The sequence below is a fragment of the Apaloderma vittatum genome, unplaced genomic scaffold (genome assembly GCF_000703405.1).
Source record: "Apaloderma vittatum isolate BGI_N311 unplaced genomic scaffold, ASM70340v1 scaffold11442, whole genome shotgun sequence".
In the NCBI taxonomy this organism is placed as follows: Eukaryota; Metazoa; Chordata; class Aves; order Trogoniformes; family Trogonidae; genus Apaloderma; species Apaloderma vittatum.
Window position 1 is genome coordinate 1 of NW_009704162.1, and position 25,283 is coordinate 25,283.

Below are 25,283 nucleotides of genomic sequence, written 5' to 3' on the forward strand. Positions count from 1 at the left end.
ATATATAATGTTTAATAATACACTATATGTTTGCAAACACAGCCAATAGAACAATTATAATTCCTGAACCTCCCTATTCCTGTTTGGGTTTTCTCTTAGCTAGGTATCCCAGTGCAGTCATACCATGGATGTGTTTAGCTGTGATGATTTGGATCAGTCTAACTCTATTTTATAATTTACTTGCCTTTTTTCCAGCTTTGCAAGGTGCTCTTCGCTGCCTGTGACTTTTCAGAAATAATGATCAACACTGGTGTAAGTCCTGAAGCCGTAGCACGTGTATCGTGCTTCCTGAATACACCCATTCCAGGCAGTTACTCATTTTGCTTTTTCTCACTGACTTGTGTCAGGGTTCCCTTTGATCACTCGCTGTCATTCAGGTTCCTGCACTTTCTGAATCTGTTCTGGTGTTGTTTTATATTTCCTTCCTCAATAACGGGGGCAGTTACCAACTGCTGCATGCAGTAGTTTGAGACACGTTCTGCACCAAATCAGCAGGTTGCAAAACTAAAGGTAATATGACAGGCTGGTCCGGAAGTCTGCCCCGGAATGTGAATATACCTGAAATTCTGGGTATTCAATTCAAATAAGAAAGGCGAAATCAGGAATTTCCCTGCTCAAAACATCTACACAAATGTGAATTTTTGAACAGAAGAGCGCGGCAGGGTTTCGTTGTTTGTTGGTATTCGCTTGGTTGTTTTTCTCCCGCTCCGAATGAAGATGCGTGTAAATCCACTGCAGGGTCTGGAAGGCAGGCTCTGTTCCCTTGACATATATTTATCTTTCTGCTAGGCCTGTGCATCTTATGTGTTGTGTAACAATGCAGTTACCAGCAATGCCCAAAGCAAACAGGAATACGGGAATCAATTAAGTCGGAGCAGTGATGTGCAATAGACGTGTTTTCGGTCAATGGAGCAAACTAACCTATCAGAAACCAGATTTTTACGTAGACTTGTGGTGAAGAAATGTGACTTTAAATTTATTGGCAGAGCACCTAAACGGATCTGTGTGGATCCTGGAAGTGTTCTTACATCTGTGTTTTGCCCTGGTTTTATTTTCCTTTTACCCACCATTTACAAGGTTGGATGCCGTTGTCCTTTTTGTGTTTGCATTCGTGACTTCCCACCACACAAAGCGTGGAGCAACTCTTTGCACTTTCATGCAACTCTTGAAGTGCCAGCATCTCACACGTGGGACTTCTGGGATCAACAAGGAGCTCCAGTCTCTAGGAGGCTGTAGAAAGATACGTGTGCGAGTATAGATACACGCAGGCATGAAAATACACTTTAGAGCGATGCTAAGGCTGCACAATTAATCTCATGGGAAACTGTCCTTTGGGGCATGGCCCTTGCCCAGAAGGCAGACAGTCTGCTCTGTCTCGAGCCAGAGCATGACAAAACAGTTGCAAACTGTTCTGCAGAGTTTTCCAATGCTGCAGCATTTACGCAAACCCAAGAGTTTTCTGGGTTGTGTTTAAGATGGGCAGAATTTTGCAGAAAGAACATCTTTGTAACACAATAGCTGGCGGCTTGCTGAGCTGTGTGTCCTTCCTGCAGAGCATGGAGACCTGTGATCTTCTGGAGATAGTGCTGCCAGGCATTTTTTTTTTTTTTTAATTGCAAAATAGTTTCTTCTGTAGCTTCATTTTTGGGAAGAGCCGAATGTTTGGGTTTCTTTCTGAAACTTAAACCAAATAAACAAAGTTATCACACCAGAAACAGTATTCTGAGAAAAGTTCTTGTCATGGAAATCCTCTGTTGAAATAGCTAAAGGTTGGCCAAGTTTTAAGCATCATGAAGCATTGCCAGAAATTCCTGCTAGTTCCTTTTATAATCTGTTTTTTTCGTTCTGTTGGCTGTTTGGTTTGGGTTGTTTTTTGTTTAATAAATGTTCCGTTGGCCATGCTTGATGATGTCCTAAGGGGAAGAAGAAAAAAGGGAAAAAAAACCCGAAAAACAGCACTGCATAACAGAGCAGGGGACTTTGCCCCAGTGTGCTGGAGGAAGGAGTGAACACTCCAAGCTCACTTCTGGTGTTTGTTTGAGATCGCTGCCATGGTCATCAGCATGGACAAGGCTCGGAATCAACCTCCCTGTGTGCCAGCTCCCAGCCTGTGCTCTGCCTGTCCCTTGTCCTTTGAGGGTTTCACATCAGGGTTGGAGTGGAGGCGGAGGGTCGGGTCCTGGCTTCGCTCCTGTGGAGGTGCTGGGACGGGGTTTCGTAAGGGGGGTCCGGGGAACTGCAGCCTGCTTTGGCAGCCAGGGAGCCTGAGGAGGTGAGTGGGGATGCTGTCCTGAGAAAAACAGAATCGGTCAGGTTGGAAGAGCCCCTTGGTGTCATCACCTCCAACCATTAACCCTTCTCTGCAAAGCTCAACCCAAAACCTCCTCCCCCAGCACCACGTCTCAACGAGAAGCCTCATCTGCTGAAGAGGAGGCTGAGGAGGAACTTGACTTTGTGGATTTCTGCTCCCAGAAGAGACATCTCACGACCCAGGGAATTCTTCAGTCGAGCACAGGAGGTTCAAGAGCTAGAGCACGGGTGCGCTGCTCAACACTGCAAGACGGAATCAGTGGATGTTATATAGGACAAAATCAACAGTGAAATGAGATGGACTGTGTCTGGAATTGATGAGAGCAGCCAAACGTTGGGAAAAGAACAAGAGGGGTGCCTCTTAACTGAACTGGAATATGGCCAAGTGAAGTTCTTGTGCTAAAGTGCTGTAAACAGTTTGCTCTTCCCGTTTTTGTGGGGACTAAGGGAATGGCTGAGCAGAAGCACTCGTGCATTTCTCTGTGCGATGTAAATGCCGATGTGAAATACTGACAATGTAAATACAGATACTTGCGGAAGGTGGCCATCACATGTCATAACTTTTCAGCCACCATTAAAACCTATCAAGGGGCTGGTGCAAAACTCAGAAGATATGTGGAGAGCAGGTTCTTCGTCCTGGCTCACTGCAGACTGGTGTGGGAGCATTGAGAGGGAGCTCCAGGGACTATATTCACTTAGATCAGATAGCTCTCAAAAAAAAACAGCTATAAAAATCAGATTTTGGGTACCTAGACCAAATGTTTATGTGGGAGTAAGATGCCTGAATACTTGCAAAAGCTTTGTTTACAGTGATTGTGGCTGCACTTGTGGTGAAGGCTCTGAATCATAGCTTTAGAGGGTATCTCTTCGTCTTTTGGCTCTGGGACAAGCTTTACCTAGTCATAGGAAAATTCCTCACTGTGTGGGTAGGACAGCATTTGTAACTAACTTGTAAAAAATTTTAATGTCCTATTTTATTTTTCATTGTATTGTTGCAGGTTTGGATCTGATGAGTTGAAAAAACAGTTCCTGGTGCCAACCATAGCTGGAGATGTTGTGGCTTTTTTTGGGGGGGAGTCAGTGAAGCCGGCGCTGGGTCCGATGTGGCAAGTAAGTGAACCCAGCAAATTGCCGGTTTTCGAGAGCCTGCCATTGTGAAGGGGAGAATCTGGTTTTGCTGACCCTTCTTCCCTTTGCCACTGTCATTTGCAAGAAACGCAAAGGAAGGAGAGAATTTGCCCCATCAAGTCCATTAGCTTTGTGGTTTAGTTACTTTACACGCGACTGTTTTCCCTCTTGTAGTGCAAGAATGTGTTTAAAAGCACGGACAAATGCAACTATTATTCTGAAGTGCCTGAGGCAGCAGATAATTTGAATGATTAATTTAAACAGATACTGGAGAAGAATATACTTTATTGTGAATTACAGACTTTAAGGAAAAGGGGATGACAAGAAACCACTTTTAGAAGTTTTGTTGTTGGACACGGGATGGCCAAGTTGAGCACGTTGTGCTCTTACAAATTACTGAGGCAGCATCTTCCTGCAGACCAAGTTGCAGAGGGTGACAGAAGTATTTTTGATCAGCAGGGTCCTGTGTCCAGCTCCTTGACCAAACTCTTATTGCTTTCTCAAGACAAATGGGTAATTATTCGGTATTAGAGCCAAGCTGCAACAGGTAGTTTTCAAGGGAGTTAATGGGGCAGTGAAATAATGGGACTAAGTCTTCCTGCATTGCTGTTTTCCTTTGTAGTTAATTGATTTTATTGCTAAGAAAAATTCCATGATTTTTATAGACTTGTTTTTCATTAAAGTAATTTCAAATCGGAATGTTGCTAATGTGGGAAATACAACATGATTTATTTTATTTAATAGTTTAATTAGATGGTTATCAGAACTTTTTAAATACAATTGTAAGTTTTTGATGCAGTGTTCTGGATAATAAGTAACATAAATGTTCTTTTAGCTGCGTGTTGTTTATTGTCTAGATTAATGAGTATAATGTACTTGGATTCATACAGTTAAAGAGAAATTTGGAATCAACTAGTTTTATCTGGTGAACCCCGACTCCATCTGGGAGTCAGACTGCAGGATGAAACGTTAATATGGAAAGTATCCAGAAACCAGCCTACAGGGCTTCTGAAGGGTGGTTAAACGGACAACGTAGGCATGAGCAGCCCCAGCCTGTGTTCCCAGTTGCACTGGTTTGCACGAGGCAGAGAGAACACGTCCTCTGCAGGTGGCCCAGCTTTAAAGCAGATGGGACTGCGTGAAGCTGCGCTCACCGCGTCCTTCGGTTGCTCCTGCTGTTGGGCTGTTTGTCTCTCTTAGGTGAGCGTAGCAGAGTGTAGCAACTCCTCATGTGCAGACTGGGGACGTGCTTCTGCCCCGTCATCTGGGGTATTTTAAAGTGAAGAGTGACACAGAGAAAGGTGTCTCCAGCCTTTCCTTGTGCCGGTTCCGAAAAAGGGTTTCTCTGCGTGAGAAGTGAAAGGTCCCTGGAATTAATTTATTCACCGATCAGCAGAACAAAAAGGTCTCTATGGACAGCCTAGTATAAATTTCAAGTCAGTTTGAATCACAGAATCACAGAACAATTCAGGTTGGAAAAGACCCTTGGGATCATTGAGTCCAACCATTGACCCTACACTAAAAGATCACCCCAAAACCACATCACCCAACACCACATCTAAGCGACACTTGAACACATCCAGGGATGGCGACTCAACCCAGTCCCCAGGCCCTTTATTGAAGGAGCACCTCGCCACTCTCAGATGTGGTTGTTGTACCTTTTGCGTAGGATTGAGCGTGTGTAACAAAACTGGCACTGGGGTGACTTGAGAAGCAGAACACCTTGGAACAGTTGTTGTGGAAATTGTCTTCCTTTAATTTCAGGATTCTTGGTACCACCAAGCAGACGCGTTTGTGTTGGTTTTAATGATTTTTGTCCTATTCCATCTTGCTCCTCTTCTGTTATGTACTGTTTTGCTGCTTGTCTGAGCGGGGTATGTAAGAACACACCATGGAAGGCACTTGGTCCTTCTTCAAGTTTTGTCTTCCAGGTAACTGCACCAAGTAACCCTGTTCACCTCTACCTCTTCAACCTAGGTGTCCTATCCTGTTTTGCCTCAGTGGGTCCCAATCTTTCTGCTTTCCTGGGTTTACGTCATCTTTTTTGAGCCTGAAAATCCAAAATCACAGATGGTGTCTGTAACGGCACAAGTATTTCTCCAACCCTAGTAGAAATATTACTCTTCAATATGTGATGATACACGACAGTCTGGGGGCTTGCAGGCTCTGCAGGTCATCTTCATTAGCAGTTTGCTGTGGAAATGTTGTAAGATCCAGCAATCATTCTGATTACTTTGTGGCTCAGTACTTGTCATGTTGAATTTGAAAACTCAGGATCATTGCCTGGGCAATACCTCAGCTGTCTGTGTTGGTGGTCTCTCGCAGATCTGTGTCACCAGCAAATTTCATTAGCGTACTCCTGCTCTTCTAAAGATTATTAATGGAAATACTCAATATGTTTTGTCCAAAGCCTGATATCCACAGAGGAGCTCCGCTAGTACCCTCCCTGCACATCAGCGCTTCCTCTTTTAATGCAGTGTGATGCAGTTTCCCCTTTGCCAAGTTCCACTTTTCCACACATTTCCACCTCTGTCCTAATTCCTATCTTTTCAACATTTTGACTCTTAGCTACCTAATAGCACCAATTTTAGTTTGCATGGGGCCAGCAGGATTTTTTCCTGTTCGGCTTTTCTCTAGAAAATGCATTTTTGTAATAAATCAGGTTGGTTTTAAGGAAGATAGTACTGGTAAACTGAATTCTCTTTTCGTTCTGCTTGTATTCCGAGGCTATGCGGATTGCCAAAACCATCAAACTCTGATTTCACTCATTTTAATTTCTGTACAATCCTTCCTGTAGATGTCTTGCTTTGTCAGCTATATTGTGATTATTTTTTTTCTGTAATCTCATGTGAAATATTTATTTAGTTTCGAGGTGTCGTCTATATGCCTCATTCTCTTTTCATTCCTTTGGCTGAAACATTTTTTATTGGCCCTTCAGTCTTCTTCAGTTTTGCTGATTTGCATCTGCAAAATTTAACTTAGTTTGACCTGTGGTGGTTTTACCTTCTGACCTCCAAACTGCAGCTTGCTGTCATGATTAATCTCTTTCCTTTCCTGTAGGCCATCTCCTGGTTTTTAAAGTGATTATTCATTCCGTTAGACTTGAAGCTACTTCATGCAAGTTTTGGGGTTTATTCCTGTGCTGCTGCTGATGTAAATTCCAGACCTGTGATCTTCATTCTTACCTTTAAGGATATGAATTGCCTGTCTTTGCTCACAATATCAATGTGCAGTATTTAAGCCAACTTTGCAAGTTGTCCAATCTATTTAGGCACATGGCTGGACTCAAGAGTGCAGGGGGGAAGAAAACTGGAGGCTCGAGTCTGTTGTGATTTGAATTGTGATTGAAGTGACCAGCCCTGGTTGCTTGTGTGGCACTGGGTGTATCGTACGCCTTGTGAGGATGCGTCGCACTCTTTCTAAAAAGGCAGCCTGCTCTCCGTGAGTTGTTGAGTTATAGGCACCACCAGAAATGAGTTACGAGGCACCCGCTGAAGTAGCCTTTTCCCGTAGGCTGCCATATCAGGGAGAACAACGGAGTCAAAGATTCCAAATTATCTTCGTAGCCATATCCCTGAGACTGAGTCCACTTGACTTCAGTAAATTGTTTCGGTTTTCAAAGCCTGCTGTATTTTAAACGTAAAACCTACTTATTGACTCACTCATTTTTTCTTCTCATTAAAGAGAATCAGCTCTTTGTAAGTTGATTTTTAAGTAATTGTTTCTCAAGTGTTTGAAGCAAACTGTCAGTGGTCACATCTGGGAGTACTTGAACATTCCCATTAATACGACATTTGTTCTTTAATCTGTATTTGGGTGGTTAATCCCCTGTGACGCCACGTTTGCAAGAACTGTTTACGTTTGTGATAACATCACAGTGCTCATTGTTCCTCTGCAGACCTTCCATGGGGCCTCTATCTAATCTCTTCTGTAGCTCTTCCACAACACGGGGATGTGGGATGTGAATCCCTGTGTGCGTTCCCGTCCTTTTCACGCTGCCTCAGCACAGTGTCCTCTTTCGTACTCCGGCTCTTGTGTGTCCTTCGTTTATTATTTAGTCTCCACGTATATGATTGTGCAGTGTCTGTGTCCATGTGTTATGAGCGTTTAGATTCCTTTAGTTTGTTGGCTTTTGTTACTATACAGATTTTTGTTATTATACAGATTTTATATCAATATTATACAGATTTTATATCAAGTCCCTTGGACAGATTTGGCAGGGTCCTTTCATGGACTGAATAGCTGTGTGGCTGCTGTTTATATCCACATTAGCACTACCCCTTTCCCTTTATCCTCATTCCTTTAGCCATAGCTATAACTGAGATTCCCTTGTCTTATACCTCAGAGAATTTTCTCCCATCATTTTTCCCCAGTTCCTTCCATTAACAAGACTTCTTTTCAGCCATGCTGACCTCAGTCCCAGTTTGGCTTGTAAATGTAGACCCAGATACTTCATTTTGGTTAGTTCTATGTTCTGAGCCTTTGGGAAGCGGGTTCACGTGCAGATCAGGGTGGATGTTGTATGAAGGTATAACCAGCTGCTTTAAATGTGCCTGACTGCTGCCTCCCTCCCCAGGTGGGCTCTCATTAGATTTAGGGGTGCTATTATGGGGATGGCAGGGTTCGTTTATTCTATCACCTGCTTATAGCCAGATGTTTGTTGAAGAGTCTTCCTCAGCTGGGATTTTAGCTGAAGAAGCTCGGTTGCAGGGGAAAGAACCCTTCGGAAATTTTGCTGGACTGTGTTGTTGGTAGTTATTCAACTTCATTGACTTACACAGATGGTTTTTTTCATATATAGCCTGAGGAATTAATTTGCTGTACATGCTCGAATAAGTATGAAACACTGGATTTTGTTTTGCTGTAGTATACCTCAGAGTTCTGGATATGTGCGATTTATTTTGGAAAACCGATTCACTCCAGCTCCCTGTTGCAGCAAGGCCTGCTTTGCAGCAAGATGTGAACGGTGACAGATGAAAATAGGCTTGTTTTTTCATCAGGGAGTATAAATAGCAGGTGTTTAGAGCTGATTCACACATGTTCTTAGCATTTTAGACCTGGCCTTTCGAAAGCTTTGCATCCAGTGTGCCATTCTGACCGAGAGCAGGCCGAAGCGTGTGCCCGTCTGTCTTTCTGCACTCACAGACACCGAGGCTTGTGTTTGTTTAAGTCAGGACTCTGAAATTCCTGACCTCCTCAGTGACTAACGTGCACGGTAACAGAGACACGTGAAAGGTCAGCTCAGACTAAAACGTCTTTGGCCTCAGTTTTTGATGACCAAATGTACTTGGGGCAAGTTTTGTGCTTTCATCCACTGGGATGAAGACTCAACATTTTACAGACACGATCACAGATTCTGTAAAATGAGGTTGAGAGAAAAGGTTTCCCAGAGTCGTGCAGACAGGTCTGCCCCGTGCACGCTGGGCTTGGGTGCGGCGTGAAGGGGGGACCAGATACTCGTCATCGGTGTGAGAGCAAGGAGGTGACTCTGCCAGTCGCACAGGGAGCAGCGCGTCCCTCCTTCACAAGAATAACCCTCCTTCATGAGGGTTAATATAATAACCCTCCTTCGCAGGAATAACCCTCCTTCACAAGAATAACCCTTCATTTCCCGTGTTTTGAAATAGATATCAAGACGACAGCTGTGAAGAAAGGCGATGAATATGTCATAAATGGTGGCAAGATGTGGATTACGTCCGGGTGCCAAGCGGACTGGATGTGCCTGCTGGCAAACACCAGCGAAGGACCTCCCCATCGCAATAAATCCCTCATTTGCCTGCCAATGAATCTACCCGGTAATAACAAACTCTCTCTTCTAATTCTGTTTTAACGGTGGGTCTGTGTATGCCCAGTGCAAGAAGGGAAGGTGTTTGACAGAAAGGATGGCGCCCGTAAATATTCTTTCAAGTTGGGTGTTTCACTCTCATACAAAGTTGTTTTTTGCACGCAGAGTTGCAACACAAAGTTGGCATTTGCACACTCACACAAAAACACAGGGAACAACAGGAAATGAGAAGGAAGTTAAATATTTTGCAGACTTCGCCGTGTAACTCGCAAATAATTTTGTCCTTTTCATGAAAAATAAATGTAGAAAAGTTGTTCAGATACATTTGCTTGGGAATCTTTCACAACCTTTTGTGATAATGAATAGACAAGTCAATGCCAAGGGCAAAAATAATGCCTCAAAGAAATCATTAAAAATAGAGCCAACTTTATTTGGTTTTGAAAGTTGTAGCATCCAGTGTCTTTGAATTTTTGGAGAAGTTCTGCAAAACTTTTATCTTGGTTTTCTGCCTCCCAAAGATGTGAAGATGCAAACAGTTTGCAAAGTAAGTAACGCGTTATATTAGCCAGTTTGCATGGATCTTTGCTACATATGAACTATAGGTAAAATGTTCTTAAATTATCCTTCTAAACCAGCATTAAACTCTAAAAGTGTGTGAGGGCTGTTGAACAGAACATATACCACTCTTTTTCAAGGGAGAAGTATTTTTAAGGTTGCTCTTTTATTTCTTCAGAAAATATTGGAAGTGATTCTCAAAACACCTGAAAATAAAAGCATAAAAGAGTTCAGAGATTTTGAACCGGGGAAATACTTCCCAAAACAATCTTATCCCACCTGCCAACACCCACGGGCACTCTCCGACTCCCTTCGGGTGGGTTTACTGACCAGCGGTGTTGAAGACGAGGAGGATGCGGTGCTGTGCTGGGACTGTGTCGTGTGGATGCCCTGATCTTCCTCCACTAACCATCCACCACCACAAGTTTTCAAACCTCTTTGGGTTTCACTAATTTTAGTACTTTTAAAAAATATGTAGCATGTTTAATATAGAGTGAATACATTTGAACATGTATTTTAAATATAATCTATTTAACATAATGTGGATGAATGCATTTCTCTATTATATAAAATGTTAAAAATACCTTTATTCATTCAATTCAGAGTATTTTACAGACAAAATACATGCCATCATCAGCGTTGCACATGTAGGGGCAGCACCGTGATAGCAAAGGTCCGTAGGTGCACTCAGCGGATCACCCTGAGAACAAAACCCAGGTCTCCAGTGTTGCTCAAGGTGGGGGTTAGAGCCGTTTGAGGGAGTCTCTTGTAAGGGAATTTGTATGGAGGAAGTCGAGCAAGGGATTTGCCGTGGGAGTTAAGCAGGTTCTGAGTGGGTTGTGAGTCTCTACAACCTCTGCTCATGTAAGAAAGAATGGGCTTTGGATGGGAGCTCCCAGAAGATGGACCTGAGCTGCTTCCCCAGTTGCTGACTTTGTCCTTGTTGATAAACGATGAGCAAACATGTCACTCGGAGCCAGGGTCTCCCTGCATTTTCAGGTAAACTCACTTTACAGCCATCTGCATGAAGTCCTCCTTGTGGTATTTTTTCCTTACAGGGTCAGAGTGCAAATGCAACACCGTTTCTCCAAGATCAGTTTTCCCACTGTGAGAGGCAGATCGAATACACAGAAAGCGACTTGGAGATTTTCAGCTACTTTGTTTATTCCAAAGACAAGCGAGTCATTGCAGTCTTAGGGGGGCTGACTGTGGCGTGTGGTCAGGTCACACAGCCTATACACAGACCTTCTTTAGCTGTAGTGGACAGATTTTGAGCAGAAAATTTGCCTTAATTACTTGAAGCGGATCTGCAAAAGCGTAGAAGTCTTCCTAGGAACAAAAAGTGCGCTCCTCAAAGGGTACGTGATTTCATTCTCCTGTGTGATGCAGATGGTAACTTCCAAAAGGGTCCCTGGGCCAAGGCTGGTGACCCTTTGAATGAACTAGTGTGACAGCTGATTGTGCTCAGCGAGTGGGTCGTGTCAGAAGCGAGGTCTGTCAGGAAGGCAAAGAGGAAGAGTGTGCAGAAAGCTGCCATTTGACACAAACGCCGGGAGGAAGCTCCGGCTGTTTTGGTACATCCTAAGGATGTCTGCCTGCCCAAGATTGCGCTCCTCGGAGGGCAGCGGACCAAATCTGCAGGGAAGGGTCTGGAGGACATCACCGAATGATGCCCGATAAAGCCTCAGTAGGTGTGTGCGTGCCAAAGCTCGAGCACAAGCACGATGGACAATGAGTGTGCTCTGCCTGCCCGTACGGCAGGGGAGGGCGGGGATCTGTGGCACAGAGGTAGCTCATTGCTTGCTGCCAGCTGGAAGGACATGGGAGACTAGTCCAGCATATTTTTAATCTTTATTTTTGCAAAAAGCATATTTCATACTTGTCTAACGTGGTGATAAAAAGGTTCTAAGTCTGAAAGTGAATTATTGGCTTCCACGACTGGTAGTTTGTTGGACACGTGAAATAGGAGTTGCTTCCAGTTTTAGGTGTGTACTGGGGTGAAGCAAATCCTAGTGTAGATTAGAGGGACACTGCTGAACATGTTTCTCGTAAAGGAAACGTGGGTAACATCAATGCAGATTGACAGTAGATAACCAGATTAGGTGAATACTCATCCTAACAATGTCGGGGGAAAAAAGAGCACTGAATTTCTCTTATGACAAAAGAGAATCTAAGAAGTCTGTGTGCAGGATATTTGGGCAAATGGCTCGCAGCCCTGATCTGATAACTCCCTGTGTGCTGGTTTGTCCTCTGACAGCACTAGGGTGGATTTCAGTAAAGAGAAGAGCAGCCAGGAGAAGGGAAAGAACATGATTCTCAGGCTGCAATTTAAAATGTGCCTCTTTCCATTTGCGATGGCACTACGTAGTGTCAGGGGAGAGCAACTGCCTTTCTCTCAAGGCAGAACGTAGGAGTTAAAAAGATGTTGTTAGAAGACTGGACGAGTAGGAGAAAATGAAAAATCAAGAACTGCCCAGGAAGGGATAGAGCAATCCATGTCAGTGGTACTGGGGCAAGTAGCACAACTGGCTGTCAGAGCGATTCCAGTAAGCCGGGCACTCCGCCTTGCTGGACTGAGATTTGTGTGCTGCTCGATGGCTTGGCATTTAGTTACTACAGACAAGCTCCAGGAGTTATCTGGGCAGGTGGCTGCTTCTGCTGCTGGTAGTTTGTAGTAGATCGTACCTCTTTACAAAGACACTTTAAGCAAAGGAAGATTTTGATGCCCATATTGTAGCCAAAGAGATGATTGTGTATCATCCTCCAAAAGAGAAGATGTAAAGCTGGTGCAAGCAACAGCAGGGGCACTACATGAGGCTGATGCAGTTTGGCCTCCTCCTAAATGAAGGGCGTGAATTAACCTAAAACTACCAAAATGAGCCAATTAAAATTAGCAAATTAAACTAGTAAGGCACAACAAAGCAGGGATGCTGCTGGAAAGTTGAGCACACAGCCCAGTCTGGAAGAAGTAGGGGTAGAAACCATTAACGCGTGTCGCTCCTCTGACCAAACCGGCAAGAGCTTCCTTCAGCAGCTGCTGTTTGTGTGGATCTGGGCAAGTTCACGACGGGATCAAGTTGTCGGTACAAAGAAGGGGCAGCAGTTGTACTATTTCCTCAGTCAAACCACCCACTAACAAGGGCAGCAAGTGCATCTTCATAGGCGTGAGGAGCAGAGATTGCGCAGGACAAGCTGGAAGCAGACCAGACGTGATCTCTGAGACTTTCAAAGAAGCCAGGCAGTAATATTCCGGTGGGAAAAGATGTTCCAGAAGTCATTTGGGCCTGTAAATGGTCCAGTGTGTGCTTGTTTAGCTCTGATTTTAGTACAGAAACAAGCTACAAATGCTTTTTTTTTGGCATGTCTTGGTGCAAATTACTGGATAATCTTCAAAAGTTTTTATGCAGCTGTTCGGATTTTCTTCCTACATGGAACACACATCAAAGCAAGTATTCCTGACACACAGACTGTTCATAGATTGGCTGGTGGAGAAAAATCTCCAGTGGAAATAGGAGGATTTCCAGGAGGATATATTCCCTAGTTGCAGCTTAAAACACAGCTCTGATTTTGTCATTATTGAATATTTTCTCTGCTCTTTCGCAGCAGTGTAGGCACTGGGCAAATACTGCTAAATTGAATTCCAGAATTTTATTGTAGTATGCTAAAATTCAAACGTGTAAACAAATAAATATTGCATTATTTCAAGATGGGCAAAAAATAAGATTATTACTTCTAGTAAACAGTTATTATTTGGGGACATAAAGAGAAGCGAGACCTTTACAACTGCAGTTTCTGATTCACTAGTTAAACAGAAAAACTCTTAAAAATAGGATGTGGGCCATTTGACTTTTAAATTCCAGAACACTAACGTGGTTTTGCTAAAGGTAGGCTTTACTGAAGTCTTGGCAGGCACCTTCACATCCGCAAACCTCGCTTTCTTAAACTCTGATGAAGCACTTCTGGTTTTTGAGCCCTTTCTAATCCCCCTTTTTCTTCAGGGATCCACGTTGCTAAAAAGATAGACAAGCTGGGCATGAGGTCGTCGGACACAGCTCAGATCTTTTTCGAAGACGTCAGGGTCCCCAGCAAGAACCTCATCGGTGAGGAAGGAAAGGGTTTTACGTACCAGATGTTGCAGTTCCAAGAAGAGCGGCTCTGGGGAGTGGCCGTGGGTAAGTCGTCATTCGGGGTAACCCTTCGCGTGACTAACGCCACTTTCCTTTTCTGGTGAGTTGCAATGGCTTCTTACGAGCTGGTTCTGAAATCTGTCACAGCCTGGGTGCAGACAATCTTCTCTCTCTCTCTGTACAAAACTTGACATAGAACGTATTTTGTGAGGCATCACAGAGGCTGGTTTAGCCTTTTTTTGGTTTTTTTTCCCCCATCTCGGTGCTTTGCTGCTGCTAAGAAAATATGTTATTGTGTTACGTGTGCTGCAAATCTGGTACAAAGGCTAGCAAAATACTGGCATGAAGTAGAAGGACTTTTCCTGTAAGCTACGATGTTTATCCTGGAAATTTAGAAAATTAACTTAATGGCTGTGTAAAGAAGGGGCTCTTATAGATGCAAGAGCTTTGTTTTGGGAATCTATTTTATCCCTGTACGCCAGATTCCTTTCCCTGAAGTTACGCTGTCATGGAGTTCTTGTTGCTCTGAACTCCAACTTGAATTCGCATATTTAAGTTACGGATTCTGGCTATTTCAGGTAACCAGATCCAAGTCTGGGTTGTCTGCTTCCAGCTCCCCAACCTTCCCCCTGCCTCCCAGAGTGTTTGCTTCTTCAACTTAAATAGAACGTGGTTCACTAGGAGGATTGGTCCTCCCTAAGTTTCAGGATTGTGTACATAATCTGAGCATCCTGCTGCTCCTCTCGGGTTACTGTCTGTGTGTAGCCGGAGAATTGGGAATTCTGGGAAATGATTTTCCGATTCAGCGACCAAAAAAAGAAAATCCCTCCCTGTTGTGGGGTGGATCGCAGACCAAATATTTTAAAGTTCAGATATTTAAAAAAAATTCTTTGATTTGGGCCAAAATTCTTAGTTCAGCCTGAGATGAATAGTAAACGTGAGACTGATTTTGGTGAAGACCAGGAGGTTCGGTTGGGAGGGATGCTCCCGCAGAGCGAGGCGAGGAGGAGACCTGGCCCTGCGGCTGGTCCTGCCTTAACAAACACCAAGGACGTGCATTGGGTGTTTTTGTGCTCGGTCTGAAGTCTAAGTTAAACAAAGCAATCAGAACCTCTGGGTTGCAGTGATACTCCCCAAGCAGCCGTTGGCATTACTCATGCCCCGGGCAAAAGTGACGCGCGCTGACAGCATCCCGAGCCCGGCAGGTTAGGTCACTCCTGTGACAGCCACTGGCAGCTTGGTGCTGTCCAGCCTTGCACAACGGCCAGGCGGTCACCCCGCGCTGCCGGGAAGTGGGACACCAGCTTTGAATTCTCCTTTTTGCCCAGAGCAACACGGTGGGAACAGCCGAACCCTGCCCTGGGCGAGACGTCTGCGAAGGGCATCGTCATCCGTGTGTGTGTGTGTGTTGTGTCCCCTCACCACCAGGCAGGGGCTGCCAGCGGGGAAGAGCCTTGGAGATTGTCAAGGGGCAGAGTGTTGCTTTGTTGTGCTTTGTGGTTGGGGGGACACATCTTTTATGTTTTTATGTATTTTTAGTATCAAGCATCATTTTCTCTAGTCTTTATTATCTTCTTTGTGACCAGATTTCAGGGTGTGTGTGAGGTTTCCTTCCTTATTCACCCTTTCTTTTTCCTTTTAAAATGAAAATCTAAAACATTTCCAGTGAAACGGATTCAAAATATATATATAAAACTAATTTCCTGGAATTGCAAAATTTGGTCATAGCTGTGGTGTTTTCTTCTGAGTGACACGTTCTCAAAGGCCTTTAGTAAAAGTGTCTGTGCTTCTTGCTCCATCGAAAAAGAGGTGCCACGTATCTCTCCTGGAGTTGTGACACTCGGTGAACACCATCCCTTTGCGGACCTGTTGCACTGATCACAGGAAAAGAATGTTGCTGTGGCGAGAAAGCAAACAGATTTTTTTTTTTTCTGTGGATTGCTTAACTTGGAGGCGAAGAAGGAGTTCAGTGTGTGAGAGAGCAGAATGGCACTTTTCTAACGACTTCTATCTGCTCCTGTAGCCTCAGGTTTATGAGCACCACTGAGTCACGGCCAGTAAGCAGGATGACGGGCAGCGCACGTCCGTAAGAGACAGATTGCTCAGCTTGGAGCTCACTGGACATCGAGTGAGCAGCCACAACTGAAGAAATCTATATTCATTTCTGTTTGTTTTGAGAGAAGACGTAGCAAGGCAAAGCGTGTTGACAGTGAGTGAAAGTTTCAAGTAGAAAAATAGATGTTGGATGGAGGTACAAGGAGATCATTCTGCATTTGGCAGCTCCAAGTGCTTTCGCAGTTCCCAGCTCTGTGGGAGACCGCGCGTTCCTTAGGCTGCCCTAGGGTGACATTTCCTGCCTGTGCTCTCACTTGGAACCCATGGGGCCGAGTTAGCGTGAGGATGGGGAGAACATTGTATAACAAAGGAAGAAACGAATGTACAGGAAGGAAAAAAAATCAGAGAGAAAATGCGTTTTGGTATTAAGAAAGGCATTTCTGTTTACATAACAGGCTAAGTATCGTGCGCTGTTACGCTGTGCAAGGCGGTCATGGCAGAAAGGATGTGCAGCGTCTCATTGCTCTTGAGTGCAGAGCTGAGCTTTGCTGTGTTCCAGCTGTGCTCATGGCTCTGAATACCTGTAGTTGTAGGGTCACAGAATGGTTTGTGTTGGAAGGGACCTTTAAAGATCATTGTGTCTCATGCCCCTGCCATGGACAGGGACATATTTCACCAGATCAAGTTGATCAAAGCTCCATCCAGCCTGACCTTGAACACTTCCACTGATGGGGCAACCACAGCTCCTCTGGGCAAGCTCTTGCAGTGTCTCAACACCCTCATCATAAAGAATCTCTTAGAATCGTAGAGCGGTTTGGGTTCAAAGGGATCTTAAGGATTATCTAGTTCCAACCCCAACACATTTTTCCTTATGTTCAGTCTAGACCTACCCTCTTGTCCCGTTACTACAGGCTCTGGTAACAAGTCTCTCAGCATCTTGTAAGTCATCTCTGTGTACTGAAAGGCTGCAGTAAGGCGTCCTCAGAGCCTTCGCTTCTCCAGACTGAACAACCCCAACTCTCTCAGCCGCTCGTGCTAGGAGAGGTGCTCCAGCTCTCCGATTATTTTTGAGTTCCTCCTCTGGACTCACTCCAACAGGTTCACACCTTTCCTGTGTTCGGGCCCCCAGAGCTGAGCACAGCCCTGCAGGGGGGGTCTCACCAGAGCGGAGCAGAGGAGAATCCCCTCCCTTGCCCTGCCAGGCCACGCTTCTCTTGATGCAGCCCAGGACTGTCCTTGAAAGCTTTCCTGTTTTTATTTCTGTGTGCAGATGGTGGGTTTGGGAATAAGCAGGAGGGTGGTGATGGCAGCTAAAGAAACCAGGCGATGGATCAGCTGGAGAAGGAGGGGGGCAGTGAAGCAGGGAGAGGTGGGCACTGTGAGAGCAGTTTTCTCTTGTGCCCCACTCCCAGCCCTGAAGCGGGATGGCAGCTTGAGCAGAGATGAGCCAAAACCCCTTCATGATCTTGAGCCCTCTTGCAAGCGGGACCTAAACCTGCTACTGCTCCTGCTCTTGTCTCCGCTGTTTCCCATCTCTTCTTTCCCTGGTGCTGGCTGCAGGGAACGCCGTGAGCCATGCTGGAGCACGTTGCTCTGACAGACCCAGCGCAAGGCTGATCCCTTGTCCTTATCCCTCTGACCTCCCTCCTGCTCTCCTAGCGCTGGTGGGAACTGTTTAGCTTCCCTCCCAGCAGCTCAGACTGGGCTCTGTGCTTCCCCGCTGCCAGGTCTGGGTGCAAGGGACAAGAGGTGGCCAGACACTTCTTGCTCTGTCTTTAACATCTCTCAACCTGGAGACCGTAGACAAACGAGTGGAAAGGCTGTTGGTGTTGTACGTGCTCCAGTGTTGTGTTACGCCGTCCTTTGGAAGAGCAGGGATGTTCATCTCTACAAGAGAAAAATCCCCGAGAACAGCCTTTTATTTTCCTCTGCGGAACTGGGATGGCAGCACGGTGTATTAGCACAGTAGAAATGTGGGCATTATTGTATACGCTCATTTGAGAAATAAGCCTCGAGGCTAGTTGTCTGAGGAAGGGCGGGGAGGAGGAATATTTAAGGAGTGAGAAAATCTGATCGCCTTATGGAGTGTGGGGACAGCATGTGAAAAATAGCACTCGGTGGTAGAGCTGCTGAGTGATCGTGGCAGGGGGGATGCAGAGCCTGCGTATACGAGCAGTATAGGGATGGAGTTTAAATAGAGGTGATCTTGAAGGAGATGCAAAACAGAAATATAAAAGCACACCGGGCGCCAGTAAGGAACTGTCGTGCGAGTAGCTGGCAGGTGGGAAAAGGGGTTTTGTAGCAGTCCAGCTCTTGGCTGTGTTTTGCATTTCAGATGCAGTTTTGTGCTTTGGATTCTAAACGTGGATGGATGTGGATATACGCGTATTTTTGACAGAGGAGATGTGACCCTCGTCACACAGACGCATTTGTGACACCTCACCTCTCCCTGCTGCTTGCTCTAGTGACACGGGTCCACGTTTGCCAGACAAAATTCTCCACAAATTCAGGCCCCGCAGTTACCCTAGCTGAGCTGCAACAGGCTGCCAGCCTCGCCCTTCGCTTCATCGCTGGTTGGCCTTGGAAAAAACTTCTCCCTTTTCTTTTTAAAACAGAGTATCTCTTTAAGTTTGCTCAAAAACCAGCAGTGAACTAGTTCTCTTGCTTTAAAACAGTGTGTGCCATCTCTTTCATCGCTTTTCCAGAAGCCTCCTATTCTGACTCTGTTTCCTTTAGAAGCACTTGTTCAGCACGTACGGACGTGGCTCTGGATCTTAATGGCTTTCCCGTCCTTTCTCTGCTGAGATCCGGTGGCAGAATGCAGACGCAAGAAGCAATCTGTTCACTGCCTTCTCCCCAAAATTGCAATGTACATTTCTGCAGCGTTCCTCGGTGAGCACACCCTGCCTGCCTTCAGGTTTTCTTTGGGGATTTTAGCAGGCCCTCACGATACAGGCGCCATGACTTGCCACAAGCTTTTGCTGGGAGCTCACGTGAGGCATTAAGGGTAAATTTTACATATTTGTCATTAGCTACTGCTCTCTGTGACTTCCCTTCCCTCCTCCCCATCCCTCTTGGCTCTGCTCTGAGTTTTAGCCGTTTGAGGCTCGGGTGAAATATGGATAAAGAGGCCTTCGAGGTACAAGGAAATACCAGACTTTTCTCTGAAGTGAAACCACGCCCCAAACTGAGCGTGTGGAATCATTTGCTTTAGAAAACCTGATGTATTTTTTATACAATATGAAAGAAAAGTAATCTGTTACCATAAGAAGGAAAAACAACCAATCCGGCTAAAATGAGGTCTCCTGTGCTTTGCTTCTTCAAGTCCTGACACCGCTGGAAACCGTAATACAAGAAACTGTCGACTACGCTCGCCAGCGGAAGGTGTTTGGCCAGCCCGTGCTGCACAACCAAGCCGTGCACTATCGCCTGGCCGAGCTGGCAACCGAGCTGGAGCTGCTCCGTTCGCTGCTGCACCGCGCTGTTGGTGAGCTCCCACCTCTGCCCTCCCACAGGGGCTTGTCTTCAAGCCAAAGAACGTTGTCGGGCTCGAGGAGCGCGGGGAGGTGGCTGCCAGAGACTGTGTGAGTGTAACTGCGCTTCTTGCTTTCTTTCTCTTTAACTTTTAGCTCTCTATGTGGAAGGCAACGACGTGACCAAATTTGCTTCCATGGCTAAGCTCAAGGCAGGTCGTCTGGCCCGCGAGGTGACCGACAGCTGTCTCCAGTTTTGGGGGGGAATGGGGTTCACCAGCGAGGTTCTGGTGAGCAGGTTTTACAGGTAAGCAAGTGGGTGGGGACAGTAGGAAATAGCTTGACTGAAGTTTGGCCTCTTAAACGCCCTGGTAAAAGATGACCCGCTAGAAAAGGTCCGAGCTCCTAGCTGGGGGGAGTGGCATTGGGCCACCAGAAGGGATGCCACTGCTGCATCCGCAGTCCCGTTGACTTTGAGGTGACGTGTGTGAGTGTCAGGACGTTCCTTTGCCAAATCTTGGCTTTGCATTACAGCTCTGTAGTGGGAACTACCCCCAGGTTAGCCCAAATGTCAAGTTGGACGAAGTAAACTCCGTACTTGCCCTGATGGTCCTCTGGTACCTGCCAGGCAATAAGACAAGGAAAAAAGGGGGAAAGCCTACCAGCAAATGATTTTTTTTTCCCTTTTTACTCTTTGTTTGCTTGTAGTCTTGACTACAAGAACACAACTAAAACAAAAGAGAAGGTTTCTCCCAAAACCAATGAAAATCAGCCTTATCTTTCCCCTCAAACATGCCAGAGTTCACCCTTAGGCTCCTGCAGCAGTCTTTTCTCCCAGCACTCTCCACCTGGTTGCTCACACCAAATACCGTGTGAGAGATGTAGCAGCGTCCAGGAGGGTGTCAGATCATTGAAACGGTACAGAGTTGGGTTTGTTTTTTTTTTTTACAAATTTAAATCCCTTTAAATTTTACCATGTATCATTTAAAATTCTTCCCAAGCAAAAGTTTTCCTGATGGCTGTTAGGAAAATTCTGGCCCTGGTGTTTTATATTCTGTAGAAGGACCAAAATGGAACTTGCATTTTCTTGCTGTAAGAGATGTCAGTTCCACCCTTATTATATATGGCACCTAATCAAGGTTAGCAAAATTAGTGTTTCTGTTCCTTGAATGTTTTGGTAAGTGTATCTGTGAAAAGTGAGAGCCTAACGCTTAAACAAATCTGTAGGAAGCTTGTTTCTTTAGTAGCTTGAGTTACTTTTTCTATTTTTCATAGTATTTTATGAACAAGAAAGCTGTTGTGGCAAGTTAGAAAGATCCTTTTTTGCAATTGTAGATTCCTGAGATTTTCTGGTGAAGGTACAGCCTGCAGTGTGGTTGTAGTTTTATCCAGCTGTCAGTACGATGGTCCTGCTAAGTTATTTTTTTCACAGCCTCTTCATTAGCAGCTGATGGTCCCTGGTGATGCAGATGTTAAAAGCTGCTGTAGTAGGCACTCTGAGTAAAATGAATCCTTGCCTTGAAGCGCTTACTGTCAGTGTAGTAATGTGTACGGATTAATTTTTGTGTGCTCACACACAGTTTTGTGTTATGTTTAGATTTCCTAGCCCCATGTATTATTGATGACTGTGGGCAAGGCTTTTCTCTGAGAACTCCGGAGTGGTTTCTGAGTACACTAGCACAGTCAACATTTTTCCTGAGAAGAAATCCAGTGTATTTCCTATTTATATAAACTGTGTCAGATGGCTAAAGAAATATATCCTCTGTCTCTAAAACAAACAAGGCTCTAAACAAGGCTAAAGGTGGTGTGACATCTGTACTCGAAAGTTTTCTGTGAACCAGTAAAATTCCATCATTGAGTAACCATAAGCTCCAGGAAGGGAGAAGTAGAATATTACCTAAATACACAACTACAGGTTCAGGTCAGGATCTTGTTATCTGTTACGATAAGCAGCAGCTCTCCTAAAGCTGTTCTTTTTTGTGCAGCAGTCTGAGTAACCATTCGCGTCACTGTGGTATTTGTCGAGTAGCGAGCAGCACAGCGGCGCAGCCTAACATCCAGCCATGATGCACAGAGATTTTTTAGCGTAATCCTTACGAAGTTTCCAAGGAAATGTTAGTCTTCGACACACGTCGGGCTGTTACTCCTCGGAGAGGACACAGAGTAATGCGTGTCTGCTGTACAAAGTCTTTGAATTCAGTTACGAGTGTTGGCGGGGACATAATAAACAGACCCGGCACAAAACCGTCGGCCAAATGACTTTACTCACATCTGTCATTTTAATCATTACTGAGCTTCGTGGAACTACTGACTTTTCTAAAGTGCAGCATTCTTTAGAAGGCATCGAGCGAGCTGGTTTACCATGTACGTGCCTATACTGTGCTGGTTTTATGCACCTGAAGGTGTCGTTTTCAGCGAGAAGAGGGGCAGGGCCACGTGAACTGCGCTGTTTAATTTGGACAGGCTATAAGCAATCTAGCTGAGCCTGGACAGGGAATTCACAAAATATTGAGGCTACATCAATGTATTTGGTGGTGAAAAGTCTTGCCAGTAATACAGTTTTAAAATAATAACTGTGAGGCAAAAAAAAAAGGGGTAAATGTTTTGTAATCAAGTGCCAAAGGAAGTGGTGCATAAATCCCCCCGGGCAGTGGTGATGCTCTGAGCCCCAGAAAACTTGGGAAGGATTTGCCAAGCACCTTCTAACCACGGACACAGGGAGAGGCATCTCGGAGGGGCTGCTGCCGTGAGGGAAAACCAGAGCTGGAGTCCCCTCAGCTCGCTTTCTTCCCCACATCCAAGCGCCGCTGAGTGCTGCCTGAGAAGGGAAAGGACTTGGTTCATTTTCTCAGGACTTTTAAAGTTACGTGAAAACAGATGGATGCACAACTGCAAACACCGCGTTTTACCAGCCCGAGGCTGACGCTGGATTCACTGTGCCATGAGCTGTGGCCTTAGCGCCTCTCTAGCACAGAATCACAGAATTATTGAGGCTGGAAAAAGACCTCTGAGAACATCCAGTCCAGCCTATGACCCACGTTACAAGGTCAAAAGCTTTCCTCCTGCTGTGGGACAGGCCCCTGTCCGTACGACATGGGCAGTGAAATCGCTCGCCCGGGAGGGATTGGTGCAAGGGCCAGCCTTGGCTTCCGAGACATCTGGGAGCAAAAAGTTGCCAGGCAGGGTGATGGACGTGGCTGGGCCTGTGCAAAACAAGGGCTGATGCGAGAGGGGTCAGTACCAGCCAAAAGAGAAACATTAAACTGAAGGACTGTATTGGATTATGCTACTCGGGAACACACTCGGGCTGTAAATTAGAGGGTTCCTAATCATTAGAACAACTTTGTTGTGTGACAGCCTTCAAATTAGGGTAGTCCAAGATTAAAGGGAACTTGTTTTTTAATCTGTAAAGCAGCGTTTCACGCATTTCTGAAGGAGGTGATGTGACCTATGGAGATGGAACACTTGATGTGATGACATGGAGGGTCCTTTCATTCCTTTTGCTGCCCAACGAGAAATAATTGTTAACCTGTACTGAGTTTGTTGGGTGGGAAGCGCTCCTCATCCTTCCTCAGAAGTGCAGTTTTTGAACTCAGTGGTGAAGAAATTTTTTTTTTTTTTTTTTTTTAATCTGTCAGAACGTGGATTGCTTTTTAAGATTTACATCTCTTGATCTGGTTGGGGAGAATAAGTCTTATCATCTACAGTGGATGTTTCAGGTGCATGGGATTGCCTGAGGGAGAGGAAGGTCTCTGCAGGGAGTGCTTTAGGGGACGTGGAACTCAACAGTCAGGGTTTATCTCTTTCCTCAGGCAAACTCCCACTCTCTAAGAAAAACAACACTCAACAAGCAGCGAGAGGTTTGTTTCCTCAGAAAGGTGCCTTTATGTAGCTGCGTGGTGAGTTCCTCCCTGTTCTGGGTGAGCGTGAAGCCATCGCGGGTTGGCTCTCACCTCTCGGCGGGGCTGCAGGTAGCGCAGAACGTGCTGCTCTGTAATGGGGGGCAGGAACAAGGTGATGGAGAAATCAGAGCCAAGTGTTGTCCTGCCGGATCAAAAGCATTCCAGGCATAGCCTACCTAAAGCTATACAATTCTAATATTTGTGTCTGTTAAAATATTTCTGTGCTGTATTAATAATGCATTATTGTTCTAATGTAAACAAGCAAACCATAAACTGACGAGAAATAGCTGATAAACGAGCTTACTGCACTGTGTCCTCTTCCCCAGCTTCCTCCTGGCAGGATAGTGAGTCCCATGGTTCTGGTTTTTTATGCTGAAAGCAAGTCTCTTTCCCAGAAGAGGGTCACTAGATTAAAATCGTTTGAGTCCTTTGTCATTTTGAGTCTCTTAAACTAGGTGGGACCTTGTGTCCTGTCTCCCCGGGGGGAGAGATTGGCACCAGTCGCCTGCCTGTGGATTCTGTAGGAAATATTCCTTATGTCACCCACGGAGACAAAAATATGATCAGCAGCAATTTTGTGAAGACACACACATGCATATATATAGAGAGAGACACAAAAATATACATGAAAAGTGGGGTTTGTTTTTCAAACATGCCTTTCTGTGTGGTAACCTGACGTGCCTGTCACACCATCAAAGCACCGCCTGTTTCGAACCTCACATCAACCAGCCACGTGGCTCCAGGATTCCTGCTTCAAGCAGAGGATTTGGATTGGCATCGCAGAGGAGCTGGGAGGATTAATCACCTCCCGTTGCCACAGTGCTGTGAAGATGCAAAATGCTGAGCACTTGCAAAAGCAGACAGCGCCGCAGCACAGAGTAACTCAGCGCTGTTCCAGCTCCGCTGCCTTCAGCAAGGCCCCGAGGAAGGAGGGGGAACCTTCAGGTTATTGAATTAAACAGAGGTAGAGTTTAGCAGAACTGTTTCAGTGTTTTGTTTTGTTTTCCTTCTCCCCAGAGGAGAAAAGAGCTTTGTGAAGAAAATTGCTTAAGGCTGCAGTGGTTTGCAGCGCAGCTCGCCCAGGGAACTTGGGCAATACTGTCAGGGATGACTCAGTGCCATTAATGGTGGGTTTTTAAATGGGTGTGAGTAGAAACATCAAAGCAGAAGTAAATAAGCTTGGAGCAGCCATTCACTTTCAAAGCAGAAAAGCTTTATATCCTATGTAATACTATAGCACATACTACTAATATGGATCATGCCAGAGCTCATGTAGCCATCAGGGAGACCAGGATGCTTGTTGGGTTAAAAAACGCCAGTGAACATTGTACCTTCTCTGTAGAATTCACCAACACCTCCTGTACTGATTGACAATACTGTTTTTTACCACACTGTTAAACATTGAGCACTGCAGTGCCTTTCACTGCTGGCCCTCCAGAAGCTCCCACGCCTCCTAAAATTCAAGTGCAGGCTCCTACAGCTTCGCAGAGGAGTGGTGGGAGTGTAGCAGGAACATCAGGAGGTGATTAGAAAAGGTTTTAACTTATTTCAAGATGAAAACACCTTGTTGTGCCAAGTTAAGGTTATTTTTGAAAGAACCTGAACACTGGATGCGCCTAATTATATCTAAGGCCTTTTGATTTGAAGTTGCAACATCCCTGTAACTAAAAGGGTGGTTATGGTGCTGACAGCGCGTTTGTCCACGCCACAGACGTACTTCTGTGAAAAAGGGGTTTTGATGCAATAAAAGCAGCTCCATGAGTGCATGGAAGAGTAAATGGGTGTGTGCAGACCTGTACTTGTTCCCTCGGTACAGCACGCAAACGTTTACATCTTCCCTCTACATTCTCTCTGCAGAGACTTGAGATTACTGTCCCTCGGAGGTGGCACAGATGAAACCATGCTTTCCATCATCTGCAAATACATGGGAACACTGCCAAGCAAGTGA

At 45.3% G+C, this 25,283-nt stretch overlaps 1 protein-coding gene across 1 annotated transcript; it reads left to right on the top strand.

Moving 5' to 3' along the window:
• Positions 1-2,051: 2,051 nt before the first annotated feature.
• LOC104269967 (probable acyl-CoA dehydrogenase 6) lies at positions 2,052-25,283 on the top strand. The gene is given in 10 exon segments (XM_009864925.1): positions 2,052-2,272; positions 3,309-3,378; positions 3,381-3,420; positions 8,584-8,639; positions 8,641-8,653; positions 9,066-9,233; positions 13,777-13,950; positions 19,286-19,447; positions 19,590-19,740; positions 25,193-25,283. Coding segments are annotated over 10 exon segments (1,146 nt in total).